Source organism: Piliocolobus tephrosceles, chromosome 1 (genome assembly GCF_002776525.5).
Source record: "Piliocolobus tephrosceles isolate RC106 chromosome 1, ASM277652v3, whole genome shotgun sequence".
Classification (NCBI taxonomy): domain Eukaryota; kingdom Metazoa; phylum Chordata; class Mammalia; order Primates; family Cercopithecidae; genus Piliocolobus; species Piliocolobus tephrosceles.
Window position 1 is genome coordinate 158641543 of NC_045434.1, and position 22718 is coordinate 158664260.

The following is a 22718-nucleotide window of genomic DNA, read 5'->3' on the forward strand; positions in this document are numbered from 1 at the left end:
TTCCCCCTCCTCTTTTTTTTTTTTTTTTTTTTTTTCTGAGACATAGTCTTGCTCCGTCACCCAGGCTGGAGTGCAGTAGTGCAATCTCAGGTCACTGCAACCTCCGCCTCCCAGGCTCACTTCTGGACTCAAGTAATCTGCTCAGCTTGGCCTCCTAAAGTGTTGGGATTACAGGTATGAGCCACCATGCCTGGCCTAATTTTCTGTTTCTGAGTTATTCCACCTAAGATAGTGGTTTCCAGCTCTATTCATGTTGCTACAGAACAACATGATATCATTCTTTTTTATGGATTCATAGTGTTCCGTGGTGTATATATATCACATTTCTTTATCCAGTCATCCATTGATGGACACAGGATGATTCCATGACTTTGCTCTTGTGAATAGTGCTGTAATAAATGTATAAGTACATTTGTCTTTTTGATACAATGATTTCTTTTCCTTTGATAGATACCAGTAGTGGGGTTGCTGGGTAGTTCTTTTTTTTTTTTGAGACGGAGTTTTGCTCTGTCGCCCAGGCTGGAGTGCAGTGGTGCAATCTTGGCTCACTGCAACCTCCGCCTCCTGGGTTCAAGTGATTCTCCTGTCTCAGCCTTCTGAGTAGCTGGGACTACAAGCATGCGCCACCATGCCTGGCTAATTTTTGTCTTTTTAGTAGAAACGGGGTTTCACCATATTGATCAGGCTGGTCTTGAACTCCTGACCTCGTGATCTGCCCACCTTGGCCACCCAAAGTGCTGGGATTACAGGCATGAGCCACTGTGCCTGGCGTTGAATGGTAGTTCTATTTTTAGTTCTTCAAGCAAACATTTTATAGAAATTGAAAACTGATTTCAAAATTTGTATGGAAAGGCAAGTGACTTGCAGTAGCCAAAACAATTTTGAAAAAAAAGAATGAAGTTGGAGTAGCATAAAGTGTTGGTAATGAAATCAGTGTAGTTTGGGCATATAGAGAAATAGATAAATAGAATAGAATAGAAAGTCCAGAAATAGACCCACAAAGGTACCAAAGCAGTTCAGTGGGGATAAGAGAAGATTTTCTTCCCAAGTGGTGCTGGCATACCCAGTGGGGGAAAAAACAAAACACCTTGACCTTCACCTTATACTACATACAAAAATTAATTTGAGATACGTTTTAGTCCTAAATGTAAAAAGTAAAGTTTTTGGAGGAAAATATTCGAGAATATTGTTACAATCTGAAGTAGGTAAAATTTCAGGCAAGACTTAGAAAGCAATAATTATAGAAGAAAAAAATGATAAATTACACTTCACCTACGTTTTAAACTTTTGCTCATCAAGAGATAACATTAAAAAAAGTAAGTTTTCTGTTTTTCTTTTTTTTTTTTTTTTTTTGAGATGGAGTCTTGCTCTGTCGCCAGGCGGGAGTGCAGTGGCACAATCTTGGCTCACTGCAACCTCTGCCTCCTGGGTTCAAGTGATTCTCCTGTCTCAGCCTCCCACGTAGCTGGGACTGCAGGTGTGCACCACCACACCCAGCTAATTTTTGTATTTTTAGCAGGGACAGGGTTTCACGATATTGACCAGGATGGTCTCAATCTCTTGACCTTGTGATCTGCCCACCTTGGCCTCCCAAAGTGATGAGATTACAGGCGTGAGCCACTGCACCCAGCCAAAAAAAGTAAATTTTCAAACAACTGGGAAAAAGTATTTAACAGATATATATCAGACAAAGGATTTATATTTAGGAAAATAAAGAACTATTACTAATCAACAGTAGAAAGACAAAAATATTATTTAAATAATGGCCCAAAGATTTGAACCAATAGTTAATAAAAGAAGATATACAAATGAACCATAACATGTTAGACATTTTGGCAGTTTCTTATGAAATTAAATAAATATTCACCTACCCAATGATCTAGCACTTCTACTTCTAGGTATTTATTTATCCAAGAAAACTGAATGCAATATAGCTAAGGGAAACAACACAAAAAACCTTGTAAAAGGTGTTCTTGGAAGCTTTACTCATAATGGCTAAAAACTAAAACCAAGTGTCCATCGACAGGAAAACAAATAAATGGTTTATTAAGACAATATTAATTAAAAACAAATGATCTACTGATGTGCAACAACCTGGGTGAATCTCACAGTTATGCCAAGCAGAGAAAATAGACGCAAGTACATACTGTATGGTTCTATTTATATGAAATTCTAGAATAGGCAAAAGTAATTTATGTTGGAAGAAATTAGAAAAGTAGTTGTGTATGGTATAGGTGATGGACTTGGAGGGAGCCTGAGGTACCCTCCTCATATGATTCAAATATTCCATATCTTGATACGGATGTGAGTTTCAGGGATATAGTACACATTTGTTAAAACTCGCATCTATACACTTAATATTTGTGCTGCTTGCTATATGTAAATTTTACATTAAAAATGTTAGGCAAATATTGAACTTGAGTAAGAGATTTGCTTTCCATAGTAGTATGTGTTAGCACTTCTGAAACTAGTTTTTATGTGTTCTAGGCTTGGTCAAATGCGTAAGTGTATTGTGGGTGATGGGAGCCAGTTTCTCACCTTTGGATGGAGGAATTTCAAATTTGTTGACTTGGCACTGGAGATGTCAATATGAAATCATAGTTTTAAAAAATATACACATTAAAGATAGAGGTAGATAGAAATGTTTTTGTGTGTGTGATGTGTGTTCCAGCTCTGTCCTCTGAGAGAGACTATAAGCAATGACATAAGTTTAACAGTGAACATATTTAGTGCCCAGATTTTGGTGTCTGAATACCATTGTCCACTAAAGAGAGCTAGGTCTCATTGGACAAAAAGCTGATTTCAAAGCTGATGCAGAGAAAATTTTTTTGCGTGTGCTGGAAAGTTAGGAAGTGCTCAAAGCGTTATGGGTACATAGGTTAAACAGGAGCTGGGGTGAAGGGGTAGAATGGTCCCATTGCCAAATTTGGGACAGTTAAACATCAAAATAAATAATGATAGGAATGGCTTAAAATCCATTGGCTAACATAAAAATCTGTAACATTGTAGTGATATAAATGAATAAAGGAAAGAGAACAGAAAGTCTTTTCTTGAAATATAATGCTAACTAATAAATATAAAAGGAACAATCATTAGTGGCTCTTTATAAGATTTCTTATTTACTACATTGGAGAAAACTGGAAGATAATATCTTAATGGTCAAAATTTATATCACTGATATTACAATACATCAAGATCAAGTGCCTCAAGTTATGCTCTCACAAGGATGCAACATCACTTCTGTGATATTTATGCCATATATGCATAACTTAATCATGGGGAATTATCAGATAGGCCCAAATTGAGGGATAGTCTATAAAAATAAAAATGGTCTACAGTCTTGAAAAATGTCCAGGTTAAGGAAAACAAAAGGTTGAGAAACTGTTCTAGAGGGAGACAACCAAATGCAATGAGTGATCCAGGACTGGATCCTAGACTTGGGTGGAAATTTGCTATAAAGGACATTATTAGAACAAGTGATAAAATTTGACTACAGACTGCTTATTATAATAATGTATTGATGATAGTTTTTTCATTTTGATTATTGTATCAATGAAATTGTTCTTAGCAAAACATATGGAGATATTTATGAGTAAGAGTGTACTGTGTTTCCAAGTTCTCAATGGGTTAGAAACATAAGTATATATAATAAACATATATATATGTGTATAGACAGAATGGTAAAGCACATGAGACAAAATGTAAGCAAGTGGTAAATCTGGGTAAATGATAACAAGAATTTTTATTCTTGGAACTTTTTTAAAGTTTATAATTGTAGAAAAATTAAAAGTTACTCCAAAACGTATTGAATTGTTTTTAAAAATTAATGGTTTACACAGTAGATTAGGCACAGCTGAGTAAGGAATTAGAGACTTGGAAGATAAATCTGAAGAAATTGCCCAAAGGCAGCTTAGAGAACAATGAAATGAAAGAGGAGTTTAGAGATGTGAAAGAATAAGAAAGTCTAAAATTATTTCTTAATAGAGTCTCAGGAAGGTAGAATGAAGGAGAAGCAATAGTTGAAGAAACATGGCTTAGTTTTTTTTGTTTTGTTTTTTTTGACAGAACTGGTAACACACAAATCAACATAAAGGACTACCTTAGAGATAAGACTGTGTTCAGATGATATTGTTTGGGAACTTCTTTTTTCTTTTTTTTTTTTTTTCTTAAACAGGGTTTTGCTCTGTAGCCCAGGCTGGAAGTACAAGGCCTGATCATGGTTCATTGCAGCCTTGACCTCCTGGACTCAAGTGATCCTCCCTCCTCATCCTCCCAAGTCATGGGACCACAGGCACGCACCACCACACTTGCCTAATTTTTTTGTATTTTTTTGTGGAGTTGGGATCTCCCTATGTTGCCCAGGCTAGTCTCGAACTCCTGGTCTCAAGGGATCCACCCACGTCAGGCTCCCAAAGTGTTGGGATTACAGGTGAAACCCACTGCACCAGGCTCTGTATTTAAACTTAAATGTGGTTGATGGGAATAGCTTTAAAAAAAAAAAAAAAGTCTTATCTAGGAATTTTAAACCAAAATTATTTAAGTCCACAAAATTGGAGCACTATAGAAAATTGAAGAAACTAAATATATTCTTGAATTCGAGATTGGTATTTCGAACTAAAAAATAAATGCAATTAATTAAACAAATCATTAATTTATATAACACTTATATGCCAATCACTGTATCAGGCTTTGGGGATTCAAATATTAATAGATACTGTGCTAATAGGAGTTTTAACTTTAATGGAAGAGCTAGTTCAAGCATTTTTAGAACTTGTAACCTACCGGTTAGTAGACACGGTGCTAATGATATAAATATCTTAGTCTAGGGAAGAAAAACAAACATGAATAGTTTCAACATAAGTTTGGTGAGAGGGTCATGCACAAGTGCTGTTAAGTAGAGTTGAAGCTTCCCTAGTGCAAACAGGACAAAAAGTGTCAGTAGAAACTTCTTAGAGATGATTCTGTTGGAGTCTCAAAGGTGTGGTAGGTATCATTGTTAGTTTTTTGTTATTATGTTTATGTTGTGAAATAAAATTTGTACAGAAAAATGTCTATCACCCATCTACCATTTTTAATTCTGATAGACCTGAGTGCTTTCAATAGACACTCTTTCAAAGGACATACTTATGTCCTTCCTTTATATGTATGTATGTGGCAGTACTTAATAACAGTATGGTCATATGAAAGCATCTAAATGAATGATTAATAACAGTATTAGTGGCTATTACTGTTATTAATTTGAACACAAAAAGCATAGGCTTGAATGAAAAGGAGAATGCAGAAAGGATAATAGATTCTTCTCCCTTCTTTGCTCATTCCCATACATAGAATGGAAAATAAATCATTTCACATATCTCAGTTTGCATTTAAGGAGTCACATGGGATGTGAATTTGGCCATTGCCTTTCATCAAAGGATTTCTAAGAATCTCACAAGCATACTGAGTAATCCTCTAACCACTCCTGTGAAGTTGTAGCTGGCAATATTATCATCTCTATTATAGTGTGGAGTAAATGAAAGCACTGAAATACTCAGTGATATTTTTATCTTCCACTCAGAAATTTCTTACTACTTTACAGGCCAGTGTTATTGACAACTTTATGAAGCTTAGTGAGATTATGTGATTTGCCCAACCTTAGGGAAGAATTTGGCATAGTATGAAGGCTCCCTGAGTCTTAACTGCTTTACTAAGCTTATTCTGTACCCCCCCCATTCCTCCCCTCAGTCCTGCTATTCAAAATTGTATTTAAACTAATGTTTTAAAAGTTCTATAAGAGAACCTCAAATCATATAATTTTGTGATCTTCTGAGGGTCATTCCTGGTTTTTTATTAGGAATCAAATGATAGGGTTTTTTTTTTTTCCTAGAATAATATCTTTAATATTGTAACTTATGTTAGTCAATAACATTGTATAATAAAACTCATCTACTTGTTCTGTTCTGATGAACCAGATAATCCTATTCAGGATACTACCATGTGTTAAGCTAAATAAAAAACAGGAGGACAGTCTTAGAGAATAATATAATTATACAAACATAGTTACTCTCTCTATATGTAAAATTGCATGTCAAATGTTTTGTATTTTTTAAAATTCTCAACAGCAGTAATTCTGGTAGCAACCAGAATTTTGATCCCAGTGAATCTAAACCTAGTATACCTAGAAATAGAATATAACTTGTAAATTATGAGCATAGGTGGAAATTTGGGTAAGTTGGAAGTTAGAAGTCACCCACAGAGATGTTACCTGTAAGAGGGAGGTAATTAGGATACAATAGATAGATATCCTTTAAAAAATTCTCTATTTTAAAATTGTGCTAAATTATACATAACAAAATTTACTATTTCAATCATTTTTTAGGTGTCCAATTCAGTGACATTAAGAATGTTTACCTTGTTGTGCAACCATCACCACCATTAATCTCTAGAATTTTTTTCATCTTGTAAAACTGAAACTCTGTATCCATTAAACAGTAATTTCCCATTCCTCACTCCTTCTAGCCCCTACAACCACCATTCTATTTTTTGTCTTCATGAATTTGACTACTCTCCTATGTTTGGAATCATACAGTATTTGTCCTTTTGTGACTGGCTTATTTTACTTAGCATAATGTCTTCAAGGTTCATCCATGTTGTAGCACATGTCAAATTTCATTTGTTGTTTTTAAAGCTGAATAAGGTTTTGTTTTATGTATATATCACATTTTGCGTATCCGTTCATCTGTCAGTAGATATTTGGGTTGCTTTTCTACCTTTTGGCTATTGTGAGCAATGCTGCTGTAAACATTGGTGTACAAATATCTGTTTGTGTCCCAGCTTTCAATTATTTTTGGAAGTGGAATCATGGAATCATATGGTAATTCTATTTTTAATTCTTTGAGGAACTGCTATACTGTTTTCCATAGCTGCTAAACCATTTTACATTCCCACCAGCAGTGCACAGGGATTCTGGTTTCTCTACATCCTCACCAACACTTTTTTTTTTTTTTTAATAGTAGCCATCCTAATAGGTTGTGAAGTAATATTTCACTGTGGTTCTGATTTGCATTTCCCTAATGATTAGAGATGTTGAGCATCTTTTCATGTGCTTATTGGTCATTAGTATATCTCTTTGGAGAAATGTATATTCAAGTCCTTGTCCAATTTTGTGTGCCCACTTTTTTAAACCCAGATAGTAGCCACAGGAGCTGCTTTACAACTTTACAGAACTACCAGAAGGATACCACTTTTGTTAGCTAATACTGGTAACAAAAAAGTAAATATTTTAGGAAAATATCCCATATATCTAATCAAATTTTACCTATTTTTCCTTCATGTGTTTCATCCGTCTCCTCTATTCCTACTAACAGTAAACTAATCAATTTAGTATATTCTTATGATTCTGTTAGTTGTAAAAGAGTGGTTGGGCCCAGTTGTAAATAAATGTTAAGAATAGATGGTCATAAACTCTGTAGTGGGTTTGCTCTTCTTTCCCCTTCTTTAATTCCCTTCCCCTCAGCTCAATAAAGATTTATTTTGCACAGGACCTGAGATCTGAGTTTCTCTCCCTCAAGATGTGTGACAGTAGGCAAGTTGCACAAACTATTTTCCCTATTGACTGAACTAAGTGATTTCTTAGATTTCTTCTAGTCTTGTCTATTATATCTTTTAAGGATTCTTTTAAGTATTATAACTTTTGGTTATTAGATGTCTGAATTTTCTTAATACTACACTACCCTCAATAAATAATATTTTTAGATTGTCACCAAACATAAAGTGGGAGATGACAGCCTGTTTTAACTCAGCTTACTTTCTTGTTTTCTATTTTTTACTTATTTCCTTGGGTTTCTTAGATCAGCCTGGGGCCTAATCTGTAAACTTTTTAAAAGCAAACATATAGTTACTTTCTCTAAGAATTACCATTGATAATAAAGCAATATTTTGAACAGTTAATAGCAGGATGGAATTTGTCTCCTAAAATATGGTATTACATCTTAATAGCATTTAGAAACAAAGGATAAGAAATGCTGTACTGTTTAACTTTAGTTTTTTAATTTCTTTTTTTTTTTTTTTTTTTTTTGAGACAGTTTTGCTCCTGTTGCCCAGTCTGGAATGCAATGGCACAATTTTGGTTCACTGCAACCTCTGCCTCTCTGGTTCAAGCGATTCTCCTGCCTCAGCCTTGGGAGTAGCTGGGATTACAGGCGTGCACCACCACACTAGGCTAATTATTTTGTATTTTTAGTACAGACGGTGTTTCACCATGTTAGGCTGGTCTCGAACTCCTGACGTCAGGTGATCCACCCACCTCAGCCTTCCAAAGTGCTGGGATTACAGGCGTGAGCCACCACGCCTGGCCTAATTTCTATTTTTGAAGTGTTATAAATACCAGAACATCTTACATACCCAAATACGGCAATATGTATTCCAAAGCTAAATATAAATTTTAAAAAATTATCTGCATTTTAATTTGTTTGTACCTCTGTTTTCTTCTTGACTCATTGGGAAAGCAGATTAAATTGATATTAAGTGGATTTCTAAAAGCATAAATAATTCTTTAAACCAGTTTAATCTCAAGAAATAATGTTGTGATAGGCTAATGGGGATATAGTAGCAAAATAATCTCCTTTTAGATAGATTAAGTTTTTGTACTTAATATTTACTGTTCAATGATTTTCTTAGATTGACCATCCCTTCTGTTTTTTCTTATTCCTGTCCTTTGTAAATCAGTAGTTATGTATGAATAGTCATTTTCTAAGATCAATACAAACTTTTGGGGGATTTCGGTAATACAATATAGTACAATCTTTTTTGCTTTATGCTCTTAATTCTTTAATATTTTAATTCTGTTTCTCAAGAATCAAGAAAATACTTTTAACACTGCATTTGTCACTGAGAAAACTAGTTTTAATTTATATTGACCTTTTTCTCCTTTGAACATTTAGTCTGCATTCAATAAAATGTTGATGACTGCTCTTTAGAAGACAGCTGTATGAAATAAAGTATTATAAATATTCCGCTTCCCTTTCTAAGCATTGTCACCAACAGCTGGGCATCCAGTTTAGCAGAACAGATTTTGCACACAGAGAGCCTGGCATATTCCTGAATCAGTTTAGTGAAAGAAACGAAAAATAGTTTCTTATGGATTGGGGACTTATAAAGACATAGAGCATCTGTTCCTCAGTTAAGTCATAGTCTGGTTGCACTGAATCATGTTTAAAGCTAGAATAATGTGCAAAACTTTTTTTCACCATGCTCATACCTTTAACACCTACTGCACTGTTTCTGTACTATACTTTCAACATCTCCACTGAAAGTGTATAAATTATTTTGCTCTTATATATGATATTGTATTAGTGGTATTTTAAAGCAGACAAACATACTAACTTTTATAAGACCTTTTATAATATGACCGATGTTTAAATTGTACGGTAGTCCTTGTATATATAACTGCATATATTTTTTAAAGTAACTCATTTAAATATTTAATTATGATCCCATTTAGAGATATGCAATTCGAATCAAACCTGTCATCATAAATAATTGCTTTCTTCATATGGTATTCTGCTTTAATAAATAATATAAAAATGGGTTGGCAGAACTAACTTAGAATCTTCGTTTATATATCTTTCCCTTAATTATTGGGCTACTTTAAATAAAGCATGTCAAATCTAAAATTTCTTTAAATTTTTTGTTTGTAGTGTTAAAAGATCACTGAAATTGGATGATCTGTTAGAAGAAAATGTAAGTATTTGCTTAAAAGTTAGTCATCACATAAGATTGGTTTTCAATTTTTAACTACTGATTTACCTTGTTAAATATTAAAATTATCAAGACACAATGTGATGTAATTGTGATTGGTACACCATTTTCTGCATATAAGATATTTTAGTTTTTGTAAATCTAATATGTGGAAGTTTCTGGCCAGCTTGAGGTATTTAGTTAAGAAGCAAATTAATTATTTAAAAACCTTAATGAAATAATTTAGTAGAAATTAATTCACCATTTGTGGAAAAAAATAGTCTGCCACTTAAATGTACAAGAAAGAATATAGGACAATGACAGTACTTTTAATCTGCATACTATAATCTGCTAAAATGAAATGAAAACATTAGTAGCATTTTTATATCAAAAAGGTAATTACCTTCGTCAGCTATGCTGGCATGGATTAAACAGCATAATACTAACACTGTAATAAATTGCACCACAGTTATCACAATGAAAATTAAATTGTACTGTTGCCATTACTTTTTGTAAATTGAGTTGTAGCACATTCCCAGTGCCAGTATATCATGACATATGTTAGTTTATTATTTTTTCATACTAACTATGGCTCTAGATAGAAACACTAATACTGAGATACTTACGACCTCAGTAATCTTAAATGCAGGTAAATTGGTGAGAAAGTAAATTAAAACAAATAGCTAGTCAATAAATAGGCTCCTCCAAATTCACATATGAATGCCATTTCAATAAATGGGTTTTATATGGAATTTTTCTTTGGAAGACTCACTGGTATTTAACAAAACAGAAATTTACCATTTAGAAAACTTGCTACATCCTTTTTAAAAATTTTTAAACAAAGGTGGCAAAGTACAGCAATGACACTAAAAAAATCATTAACAGTATAATTAGCAATTTAGAATACCATTATCCAACTTGTTCTGTGCAGAATGCAGCTGTGACTATAATTCTGCATCTGTTTCTTTGGTCAGAATGGTATTTTCGTAGATGAGTAGTCCAGCTTGAAATGAAATAGTGTTCTTTCCTGCCCCAAAGCTGTTCTTTGGGAGATGGTAACTTTGTTTAAATGGAAAAGAATGACCGTTTCAGAACCCATTCTCTTCATGAAGTAAATTGTCATCATAGCAGGCTTTCTATGTATTTTTTCTTCAGATGAAGACTTGTCAAGGTAGCCAGTGCCACAGCTGATATCCTGTATTAGAAAAATACATTGTTATGTTTGGCCCAGTCCTGTACCTTTCAACAGAACTTAAATTGATATAAGCTTGTACCAACTGATTTAGTAGTACTGATTGATTTAACTTGGTACCACATGACCACATCTGCCTGAAGGAGGTTCCTAGCATACTAGCTTGGGCCTTTCTATGTCCTGACCAGTTTCTGGTATTTTCAGCTTTTTCCTCTTGCCTTATCATATGTTTGAAGCTCTATATTTGCATCTTAGCGCTAACAGCTTTTGTTCTGTTCTGGTGTTAAGTCTGGGCTTCTCTCCATGGCTACATACACACTTCATCTACTCTAGTAACAACTTAGCCCTGAAGCAACTTGGCTCCCAGTTATATACCCACGTGGCCCATGACCCCATTGAGGCTGCCTTAGCCCATGCAAAAGGAAATTGGACATTCAAAATATATACCTACAATTTTAGGAGTACTTAATTGTTGAAGCTATAGTGGAACTAGTAGTAACTTTGTGGTAATTTTGCCTTACCAATATGTTGCTGAAGGAGGAAGACTGGTTTCTAAGGGAAAGAGATGGCCCTTATATGCCAGTTGGTTGAAGTGGAGCCTGTTCGTCCTAAGCAGTAGCCATATCCAGAGATATCTGGAACTCCTAACTCCCAGTGGTCCTAATGCAGCTACAGATCTTCGTGGAGATTAATGCTTCATGATGTTTGGGCAAGGCTCAAATGCCATTTTCTTTTTTTTTTTTTTTTTTTTTTTTGAGACGGAGTCTCGCTCTGTCCACCAGGCTGGAGTGCGGTGGCGCTATCTCGGCTCACTGCAAGCTCCGCCTCCCGGGTTCCCGCCATTCTCCTGCCTCAGCCTCCCGAGTAGCTGGGACTACAGGCGCCCGGCTAACTTTTTTTTTGTATTTTTAGTAGAGACGGGGTTTCACCGTGGTCTCGATCTCCTGACCTTGTGATCCGCCCGCCTCAGCCTCCCAAAGTGCTGGGATTACAGGCGTGAGCCACTGCGGCCGGCCACCATTTTCTTATGTCTCTTGATATGGTTTGACTGTGTCTTCACCCAAATCTCATCTTAAATTGTACTCCCGTAATTCCCACGTGTTGTGGGAGGGACCTGGTGGGAGATAATTTGGATCATGGGGGCGGTTTCCCCCATGCTGTCCTTGTAGTAGTGAGTAAGGTTCACTAGACCTGATGGTTTTATCAGGAGTTTCCACTTTTGCATCTTGCTGATTTTCTCTTGCCACTGCCATGTAAGAAGTCTCTTTTGCCTCCCCCCCATGATTCGAAGGGCTTCCCAGCCATGTGGAACTGTAAGTGCAATTAAACCTCTTTTTCTTCCCAGTCTCGGGTATGTCTTTATCAGCAGCATGAAAACAGACTAATACACCTCTTCTAATGGGGCAAGCAGAGATATGGACCATACCCTGTGTTCTTCCTTTAATATACAGAATGTATACTGCCAGTACCACAATTTGCTGAACCTCACAAGTTGTTGGGTGTTGTAAGGAGCTGAAGAAAGTTCCAATTTATAATCATCTACAGTATTTGGGCTGCTTGAGTTGTTACTCTCCAACCGTTGTTCCTAGATGGATTTTAAGGAATGAAGATGGATTAATATATTACCAACTGTTGCCAGTGGCAGTCCAGATGAATTTATATGGACAACTGGCTACCTGACCATATACCAAGCCAGCTTGACGCAGTCTTTTTCTGGCCGCTTCAGAGAGAGAATAGAAGATGCTATAGTTGGGAAGAGAAGAGCATACTTCTTACCAAGGCCAGCTCAATAGGCGTCCTGCCAGAGGAGTAGTGGTGCAGGTTTTGTTGGGGAGGTTTGCCGATTTATATATAGATACCCAGTCAAAAGTACTCCATTACTATTAGTAAGACACCTTTTTTTTTTTTTTTTTTTTTTTTTCCGAGACAGGGTCTCACTCTGTTGCTCGGGCTGGAGTACAGTGGTGTGATCACAGCTCACTGCAGCCTCAACCTTCTGGGCTCAAGCAGTCGTCTCTCCTTAGCCTTCTGGGTAGCTGGGACTACAGGCACGGGCCTCTATGCCCAGCTAATTTTTTTTTTTTTTTTTTTTTTTTGTTTAGTTTCACCGTGTTGTCCAGGCTGGTCTCAAACTCCCAAGCTCAAGCAATCCGCCCATCTCGGCCTGCCAAAGTCTTGGGATTACAAGTGTGAGCCACCATGCCTGGCAGTAAGGCACTTCTAAGTCAGATTATTCCCATTGCCTAACCTAATCTCTCCAATTCTAGAACATTTCTCTCACCCCAAAAAAGAAACCCCATACCTATTAGCAGTTAATCTTAATATCCTCCTCTCCCCCACCCCCTGGAAATCACTAATCTACTTTCTGTCTTTATAGATGTTCTTCTGAACATTTCGTATAAATGGAGTCATATAATTTGTGTCCGGCTTTCATTTAGCATAATGTTTTCAAGATTCAATTTACCTATTTTTTTCTTTGATTGTCCTTTTGATGTCACATCCGAGAAACGTAATCCATGGAAACACAGGTTTTTAATCTACGTTTCTAAGAGTTTTATAGTATTAACTCTTTCATTTAGGTCTTCCATTTTGAGTTAATTTTTGTACATGGTTCAAGGGTAGGGACTAGATTCATTCTTTTGCATGTATATAACCAGTTACTGGTTATACCCATATGTAAACAGATACCCACATGTAAAAAAATGCATCTAGTCCCTACCATTTGCTGAAACGACTATTTTTTCGTTTATTGAACAGACTTGACACCTTTGTTAAAAATCAAGTGATCATAAATGTATATATGTATTTCAGAATGCCCAGATAAATTCCATTTGTCTATCTATATGTATGTGTTTATGCCACTACCATGCAGTCTTCATTACTGTAAGTTTCTAAGATCAAAAAACATTTTAATTTTAAGTTTGAAATCAGGAAGTATGAGTCCTCCAACTTTGTTGTTCTTTTTCAAGATTGATTTGGTTATTCTGTATCCTTCATAATTCCATATGAATTTTGGAATCAGTTAGTCCACTTCTGGAAAAAAAAAAAAGGCATTGGAATTTTGATAAGGATTACATCAGATTTGCAGATTCAGTTGGGAGATTTGCAATCTTAACAATAATAGTAAGTCATCCAAACCATGAACGTGAGATATATTTCTATTTATTTAGATCTCGCTTGATGTCTTTCAATAATGTTTTATAGTTTTTAGTATGTAACTTGTAGTTTTTTGATTAAATTTATTCCTAAGTATTTTATTCTTTTTAAGCTATTATCAATGGAATTGCTTTATAATGGCATTTTTAGAGTAGTCACTGCTAATGTATAGAAATACAACTGATTTTTACGTATGGATCATATATCCTGCTGCCTTGCTGAACCGATTTATTAACATTAATAATTTGGGGATTTTCCTTTTTCTGTTTTTTTGAGACAGTCTCGCTCTGTTGCCCAGGCTGGAGTGCAATGGCGCAATCCCGGCTCACTGCAACCTCCGCCTCCTGGGTTCAAGCAGTTCTCCTGCCTTAGCCTCCCAAGTACCTAGGACTACAGGTGCACGCAACCACGCCCAACTAATTTTTGTATTTTTAGTAGAGACAGAGTTTCACCATGTTGGTCAAGCTGGTCTCGAACTCCTGACCTCAGGTGATCTGCCCATCTCGGCCTCCCAAAGTGCTGGGATTACAGGCGTGAGCCACAGTCCCCCACCCTATTTAGGGTATTCATAAGATCAGGTCATCTGCAAGTAGGGATAGTTTTACTACTTCTTTTCCAATCTATGCCTTTTATTTCTTTTTCGTGCTCATTTCTTTGGCCAGAATCTCCTGAACAATGTTAAGTAGAAGTGGCAAGAGCAGACATCCTTTTCTTGTACTTGATCTTAGAGGGAAATAATCCAGTTTTTCATTGTTAAGTATGATGTTAGCTCTGAGTTTTTCGTACATGTCTTTTATCAGATTGAGAAAATTCTGTTCTATTCCTAGTCTGTTGAGTGTTTTTGTCATGAAAGGATGTTAGATTTTTGTCAGTTACTTTTCCTGCATAATTGAGATGATAGTGTATCCTTTTTTCTTTTATTCTCTTAGTATAATGTATTACATTGATTGATATTTGTATGTTGAACCAACCTTGCTTTCCTTTGATAAATTCTGCTTGGGTATGACATGTAATTCTTTTTTGCTGCAAATTTCAATTTGCCAGGATTTTTACATCTGTGTTTATAAGGGATTTAGGTCTGTAATGTTCTGGTGTCAGGATAATACTGGCTTCAGAGAATTAGGAAGTGTTTCCTCCTGTTTTTTGAGAGTTTGAGAAAAATTGGTGTCACTTCTTTAAACATTAGCAGAAAGGCTGGGCACAGTGGCTCACACCTGTAATCCTAGCACTTTAGGAGGCCAAGGCAGCGGATCACCTGAGGCTGGGAGTTCGAGACCAGCCTGACTGACCAACATGGAGAAATTCCCCGTCTCTACTAAAAAATACAAAATTAGCCCAGCGTGGTGGCACATGCCTGTAATCCCAGCTACTCGGGAGGCTGAGGCAGGAGAATTGCTTGAACCCAGGAGATGGAGGTTGCAGTGAGCTGAGATTGCGCTACTACACTCCAGCCTGGGCAACAAGAGTGAAACTCCATCTCAAGAAAACAGCAACAACAACAACAACAACACTAGTAGAATTCGCCAGTGAAACTACCTGGTCCTGGACTTCTCTTTGTTGTAAATTTTTTGAATATTAACTCTGTGTCTTTACATGCTGTTGATTTATTCAGATTTTCCAGTTCCGCATAATTCAATCCGGTATGTTATGTGTTTCTGGAAATTTGCCTGTTTCATCTAGATATCTAATTTGTTGGCATGTAGTTGGTCATCGTATCCCTTTATGATTTCTTTTATTTGGGCAAGACCAGTAATAACATCCCTTCTTCATTCCTGATTTTATAATTTGGCTCCCCATCCCTTCCTTCCTCCCACTCTCCCTCCCTCCTTTTCTTCCTTCCTTCATCAGTCTAGCTAAAGATTTACCAATTTTGTTGATCTCCTCAAAGTACTGACTTTTGGAATCACTGATCTCTGTTGTTTTTTGTTCTCCATTTCATTTGTTTTCTCTTTGTCTTTTTTTTCCTTCTGCTTGCCTTGGGTTTAGTTTGCTTTTCTTTGGTGTCTTACAGTGGAAGCTTAGGTTATTGATTTGAGAGCTCTCTCTTTTAACATAGTTATTTGCAGCTATAAATTTACCTCTGAGTACCACTTTCACTACATCCCATTAAGTTTTTGTATGTTTTGTTTCATTTTGTTCTTACTGTGTTTTTTAAGTTTTAAAAAAATTCCTCCTTTGACCCATTGGTTATTTAGCAGTGTATTGTTTTATTTACACATATTTGTGTATTTTCTAAGTTTTCTTCTGCTATTTTTATTGTCGTTCCATGTGGCCAGAGAACATTCTTTATGAGAACATTGTATTATTTTCATCTTTTAAAATGTGTTGAAACCTGTTTTGTGGCCCAACATATTGTTATCCTGCCAAAGGTTTTATGTGCACTTGAGAAGAATGTGTATTCTGCTGCTATTGGGGGAGGGTTCTATAGATGTCTGTTAAGTCTAGTTGGTATGTAGTTTTGTTCAAATTTTCTGTTTCCTTGCTGATTTTCTATCTAGTTTTTGTATTCATTGTTGAATGCAGGGAATTGAAGTTTCCAACTATTATAGTTGAATTTTCAATCTCTCCCTTCCAATTCTGCCAGTTTTTGTTTTATGTATTTTGGGCCTCTCCTATTAGATATGCATATGTTTATAATTGTGTATCTTTTTTTGTTTTTTGTTTTTTCCCCCAATAAGTATTTATTCATTGTATTTTCTTGGAAAAAAAAGAAAAAGGGGGGGAAAGGAACAGCATGTGTTACAATAGTGCAACAGAAAAGAAGTGCCGAGTACAGCAAATTGACCATAAAATAAACACATCCCAGTGATAAAGTCACCAGAGCCCAAGGGAGCTCAGTCTCCTGCAGTTCAGGAAGATGGGGAAGGGATCAAGAAAAGAACAGACAGGTACACACTCTGCCTACCTTCTGTCCTTCCCTCTTCATGAATTCAGACTTGCACAGAGCTTTAGTTTCTGTCAGTAAACATTGATCTACATTTGTCCATCTCTTATTAATCAATCTTATGGTCACTCTGATGTACATGTTTTGCACCTATATAAAAGCTCCTGAGTGACTTAGATACTTAGATTCATCTTCCTTTTCTTAGTCTCCCACCCAGGATGAGACACGTCACCCAATACATCCTATTTGCCCTGTTTGAACAAAGTGATGTAAACTTATAGTGCTCGTAGGGCAGGTAAATGAAACTTCCTTTCTCTTCAGCTACTATGACTGTACAATCACTACTGCAACAATGCAGGACAGTGGCTCCAGGTAGTATTAACAAAAGCCCTTGGTAATGGGACTGGGTCTCTAAGTCCGGAATTTTCAAAAGTTAAGGATTTTTTGTTTTATTATTTTTTTTTTTTTAGAGTATGGATCTCACTCTATCATCCAAACTGTTGTGCTTTGGTATGATCATGTTTCAGTACAGCCTCAAACTCCTGGACTCAAGTGATCCTCCCAACTCAACCTCCCGAGTAGCTAAGACTACAGGCGCATGCCACCACACCTGGCTAGAAAAATTAAGGATTTTTGTCTTTGCTTCATACATTTATTCCTGGGCAGCACAGATGGGTACAAGCGTTTCATTAAAAAAACCTATGCCTACCAGCTCATACTTTGACACACACACACACACAGCCCTCAATGTGCATGGTAGATTTAGTTTAATCTCAGTGAAGGATAGATCTGGTGTGTGAAGCAAGTCTAGTACTCTAGGATTAGAGGCTTGGAGTAGGAATCCTTTATTGCATATGTAGACAGCTTTATCTAACCTTATTCCTCTCTAGGCCTTTCACCTGGCCCAGGCTCTAACCTCTCTGCACCACCTTCCTATTCATACTCATGTCCAATCTTCTAGTAAAATGAGATCAAGTCATGGGACAAATCAACTAAAACCAAGTATCCCAAGAAACATTATCAAGCTGGAGGAGTTTTAAGAAGACATTGCAGCAGAAAACCCAGCCCTTACTGACAAAAATGAGAGTCTAATAGGCTGTGTACTCCAAGTAGTTGGTTTTTTGTGGTGGTAATTTAAACAACAACACAAAGTATTTCTGCTGTGCAGACCTGGAACGGCTGTCAAATTATCCCTGAGGTTGCCTGTGTACCTCACAACAAAGTATAAAAATAAGGACCTTAGATTAAAATATATAAAAATGTTTTTATTAAGGAAACAAAAGTTAAAATGCACAAGATACATCTTTTGCACACATCAAGTACAGTTGGCCTCCTGGAGAAAGTGAGAACCAAGTTGCACTTGTTCAAAGGAGCAAATAAAATTATAGGGCCAGGTGCAGTGGCTCACACCTGTAATCCCAGCACTTTGGGAGACTGAGGCTGGCAGATTGCTTGAACTCAGGAATTTGAGATCAGCCTGGCAACATCACAAAACCCTGTCTCTACCAAAAGTACAAAATATTAGCCAGGCATGGTGGCATGCACCTGTAGTCCCAATTACTCAGGAGGCTGAGGTGGGAGGGTCAATTGAACCCAGGAGGCGGATGTTGCAGTGAGCCATGATCATACCACTGCGCTCCAGCCTGGGTAACAGAGCCGGACTATATCTCAAAAAAAAAAAAAAAAAAAAATTATAGTGGCCCAGAATGAGGCAGGAGTAAGCTTAGAAGTTGCAAATCTGCAGCTGTTTGCTTAAGCGCCCCTTTTGCCTGTAATCATACCCATTGCTTGGAATAGTTCCCGGCTCCCTGTCTCAAGAATGGATTATGAGTAGACACATGGAAAAGCCCTGCCCTGATCTACCTGAGAGATTCCCTCCCACAGAATGTTGTGGCTTCTTGGTGTTGTCCATGAATCTGGTTTCATGCTGAATCTTTTCATTCTGGTATAGGAAATATTATTATATATCCTTGTTCAAAAGGAAAATGGGTTGCCCAGAGTGGAGCCTAAGATAAAGCATCCTGGTCCTAGGGAGATTTTCCACAAAAGCCCTCACTTTTTTTTTGCTTGAATGGCATGGTTGGAATTCCTTTGCCTTCACTCTCACCCCCACCTCCCTCCACAAGGGAAGAGAGAGTGATTGCCGTGGATCCTGGCCTGAGATACATGGCAGTGCCAGCTGCCCACTACCTGCCCCATCCTACTTTCTTTGCTCTTTGCTAGTTGAGTGAGGGAATATATTCGTTAAGTGAGGAAACTGAAATTCAGATAAGTGGTGCGTCCATGATAGCATAGCTGGGGAGCAGCAAAGCCATTATGTGAGCCCAGGCTTTCCAACGTTAAGTCTGCGGTTCCTTCCATATACCGCAGCTATCTTTCCTTTAGTGTAATTGTTTAAAGACTTCATGATTCTTCATTCTCTTTGGAAAATCTTATTTCTAATACTGTTGTTGGTTATATTTTTATATTATCTTTAGCAGTTGATTAAATTTGTTAAACATTTTAAAATACTGGGTCAATTCATTGGGGAAAAAGAAAGTCTTTAATAAATGGTAACCATATAGAAAAAATTCATTTCATATACAAATTCATATGCATTTCGTATCTCACTTTATTTACAAAATTTATTCCAAGAAGGATCATAGGCCTAAAGTAAAGCCAAACCATAAAGTCTCTGGAAGCCTGCATGATGGCTTCTGGCTGTAATCCCAGCTTTGGGGGAGGCTGAGGTGGGAGAATTGCTTGAGGCTAGCAATTTGGGACAAGCCTGGGCAATGTAGTAAGACCCTGTCTCTAAAAAAATTTTGTTTGTTAAATAAGCTGGCATGATAGTGCGCACCTATAGTCTCAGCTACTCAGGAGGGTAAAGTGGGAGGATCGCTTGAGCCCAGGAGTTCAAGGCTGCAGTGAGCTGTGATAGTGCCACTGCACTTCAGTCTAGGTGACAGAGAAAGACTTCATCCCTTAGAAAAAAAAAATTACAGTGTAAGAGAATGACGGTAATGATACTTTTATTATTAAAATTAATACCTTTAAATTGTGAAAAAATAATTACTACAAATAGAAAAACCAGTGCATCAACGTTTTTAGCCAGTATTTTTCTTTTTAGGGTGAAATTTGCATATTATTAATTTCAAAGTTCTTGAGTGTATAATTCGATGAATTTTAGCAAATGCATAATTCAGTACCGTAGCTCTTAATATATTAGTCATATTCTTTCCTTGCTATCCCTGTAAGATCACTAAGATAAGTTCAAAATGTTTCTGTTCTCCATAACTACCATAAAAACAAAACCCCAACATTTTTAGAACCATTAAGGTTGATAATTGTGGTAGCTGATAAGAAGGTAGTTGGGGCTGGATGTGGTATCTCACGCCTATAATCCCAGCCCTTTGGGAGGCCAAGGTGGGCAGATCACTTGAGGTCAGGAGTTAGAGACCAGCCTGGTGAACATAGTGAAACCCTGTCTCTACTAAAAATACACAAATTAGCTGGACGTGGTGGTGGGCACCTATAATCCCAGCTACCTCGCCTAAACCCGGGAGGCAGAGGTTGCAGTGAGCCAAGACAATGCCACTACACTCCAGTCCAGGGGACCCAGCGAGACTCTGTCTCAAAAAAGTAAAGAAGGTAGTTGGTTGGTATCTAGTACTCTTCTAGGAACCTTAGGCCCAAATCGTGAAAAGTCTCTAAGGCAGCTAATGCTAGAGTTTTCTAATGTAAATTTCATAATTAGTACTAGTAATGCATATTAATTATCTTAGGTGAGACACTCCAATAGCTTAAATAACCAGTATAAGTTTATGAAGAATTATCTCCTTCTAGCTGACCTTTTGTTTCTAGTTGGCCAGACACTACAGTATCTGTGTTTTAAATATTTTAGCATAGGCTGGCAGTTCAAAATAATGATAAAGTATCCTTTAAACCCCATATTTTATCCTGCAAGAATTTTTAGTTAGCACTTTCTAGACTGTTTATAATAGGTTTAAAAAAATCAATAAAATGCAGGCACTTTTTGTAGTGTATGCTTTAAACAAGGTGACAAAGCAAGCTACAATTTGTGAAAGATATTGAAGGAAGGAAAGGAAAATATCATATCTATTTGAAATTATTGAGAGAACATTGATTTTTTCTCTCAGGCAGAAAAATCGATGCCCAAATTTTAGTTTTGCTAATGTACAAGATTAGACCTCCTTAAAAAAAGTACAGTAGCATTTGGGCGGGACTGATTGCAGCATCTTAGAATGTGGCATTTCTTCTGTTTAGAAATGGTATTAAATAACTCTAAGGAGTCAGGAAATATTACAAGCAGGTTTGTTTATTTGTTTGTTTGTTTGTTGAGATAGAATCTCCCATGTCGCCCAGGCTAGAGTGAGGTGGCGTCATCTTGGCTCACTGCAACCTCTGCCACCTGGGTCCAAGTGATTCTCGTGCCTCGGCCTCCTGAGTAGCTGGGACTACAGGCGTGCCACCACGCCTGGCAAATTTTTGTATTTTTAGTAGAGACGGGGTTTCCCCGTGTTGCCAGGCTGGTCTCCCACTCAGCCTCAGGCGATTCACCCACCTTGGCCTCCCAAAGTGCTAGGATTACAGGCATGAGCTGCCAGCAGTTGTTAATTATTATAGAAGTGGTTATGACATCTATTTTCGTGTGTGTGTGTGTGTGTGTGTGTGTATGTTGTGATCCACAGCGCACTGCAGCCTCAACTTCCTGGTTTTAAGTGATCTTCCCACTTCAGCCTCCAAAGTAGCTAGACCACAGGCATGTACCATTATGCCCAGCTCATTTTTTGATACTGTTTATGGAGACAGGGTTTTGTCCTGTTGCCCAGGCTGGTTTCGAACTCCTGAGCTCAAGCAATCCTCCTGCCTTGGCTTCCCAAAGTGCTGGGATAACAGGCATGAAACGCCCTGCCCAGCCAACACCAACATCTCTTTCTTTCTCTCCCTTCCTTCCTTCCTTCCTCCCTTCCTCCCTTCCTCCCTTCCTCCCTTCCTCCCTTCCTCCCTTCCTCCCTTCCTCCCTCGTTTTGTTTACATCCTGAGTCCTTGCTTTTTTCTAGCCAAAACTAGCCCTCTTACTTTTTCTTCCTGTTTTTCTAAAGGGCTCATAGGTAGTACTCATCCTTGCTGAGTGGAAGGAGTACTGACTTCTCAGTAGCTCAGTCTTCTCTGAAATCCCAGTATTCTTAATTCTTCCTTTTGTGGGAGAGTAATGAGTAGGCCAAGACCTTCAAAGTTTGGGAGATGGCAGAATGGAAATTCTCAGATGGATTCTAGGATTACTTTTAAACCTCTTCAGAGATTAAAAGTTAGAGGAACTTGGTACAACCTTGAGGGAAAGAAAACTTACGGAAGTAGGGTTATGCCTTTGTGTGTACCAGTAGGGCAGATAAACAAAAGTGCAATTTACTGAAGAATATTTAGTGGTATAGGAGGGAAAGGGTAGATTTTCAGTTTTCCTTCTGTGTGTGGTAGTTGTAGACAGACATTTTTCTTTTTAACCAACACAAATGACCAAAAAAAAAAAAAAGAGAGAGAGAAGCCTCAGTATTTCTAAAATGAGGCAAAAATACACACACACACACACAGACACACACACACAGCACATGCACACTCAGAGAGTTATTTTCTGAAAGCTGGAAAATTGTTTCCCAGGAGAAATGTATGATCTACAGTTAAAATGTTTAGACATTTGGCAATTGGATAAATAATTTTTTGGTGAAAATAGGAAAACAGATTGACATAAATGTACATTAGGGTAGTGAC

General features: G+C 37.1%; 1 protein-coding gene across 4 annotated transcripts in view; it reads left to right on the top strand.

Annotated features, from left to right (window-relative positions):
- Positions 1-22718, top strand: part of ITGB3BP (integrin subunit beta 3 binding protein) — a 74221-nt gene that overhangs the window by 7441 nt on the left and 44062 nt on the right. For 3 of the 4 annotated variants that reach the window (XM_026454151.2, XM_026454150.2, XM_026454152.1), the window contains exon 2: positions 9678-9720. In XM_026454151.2, the coding sequence (XP_026309936.1) occupies positions 9678-9720 (43 nt within the window). Of the gene's footprint in view, positions 1-9677; positions 9721-13067; positions 13119-22718 lie in introns of those variants that run through there. The other variant, XM_031933988.1, reaches the window with a different exon arrangement.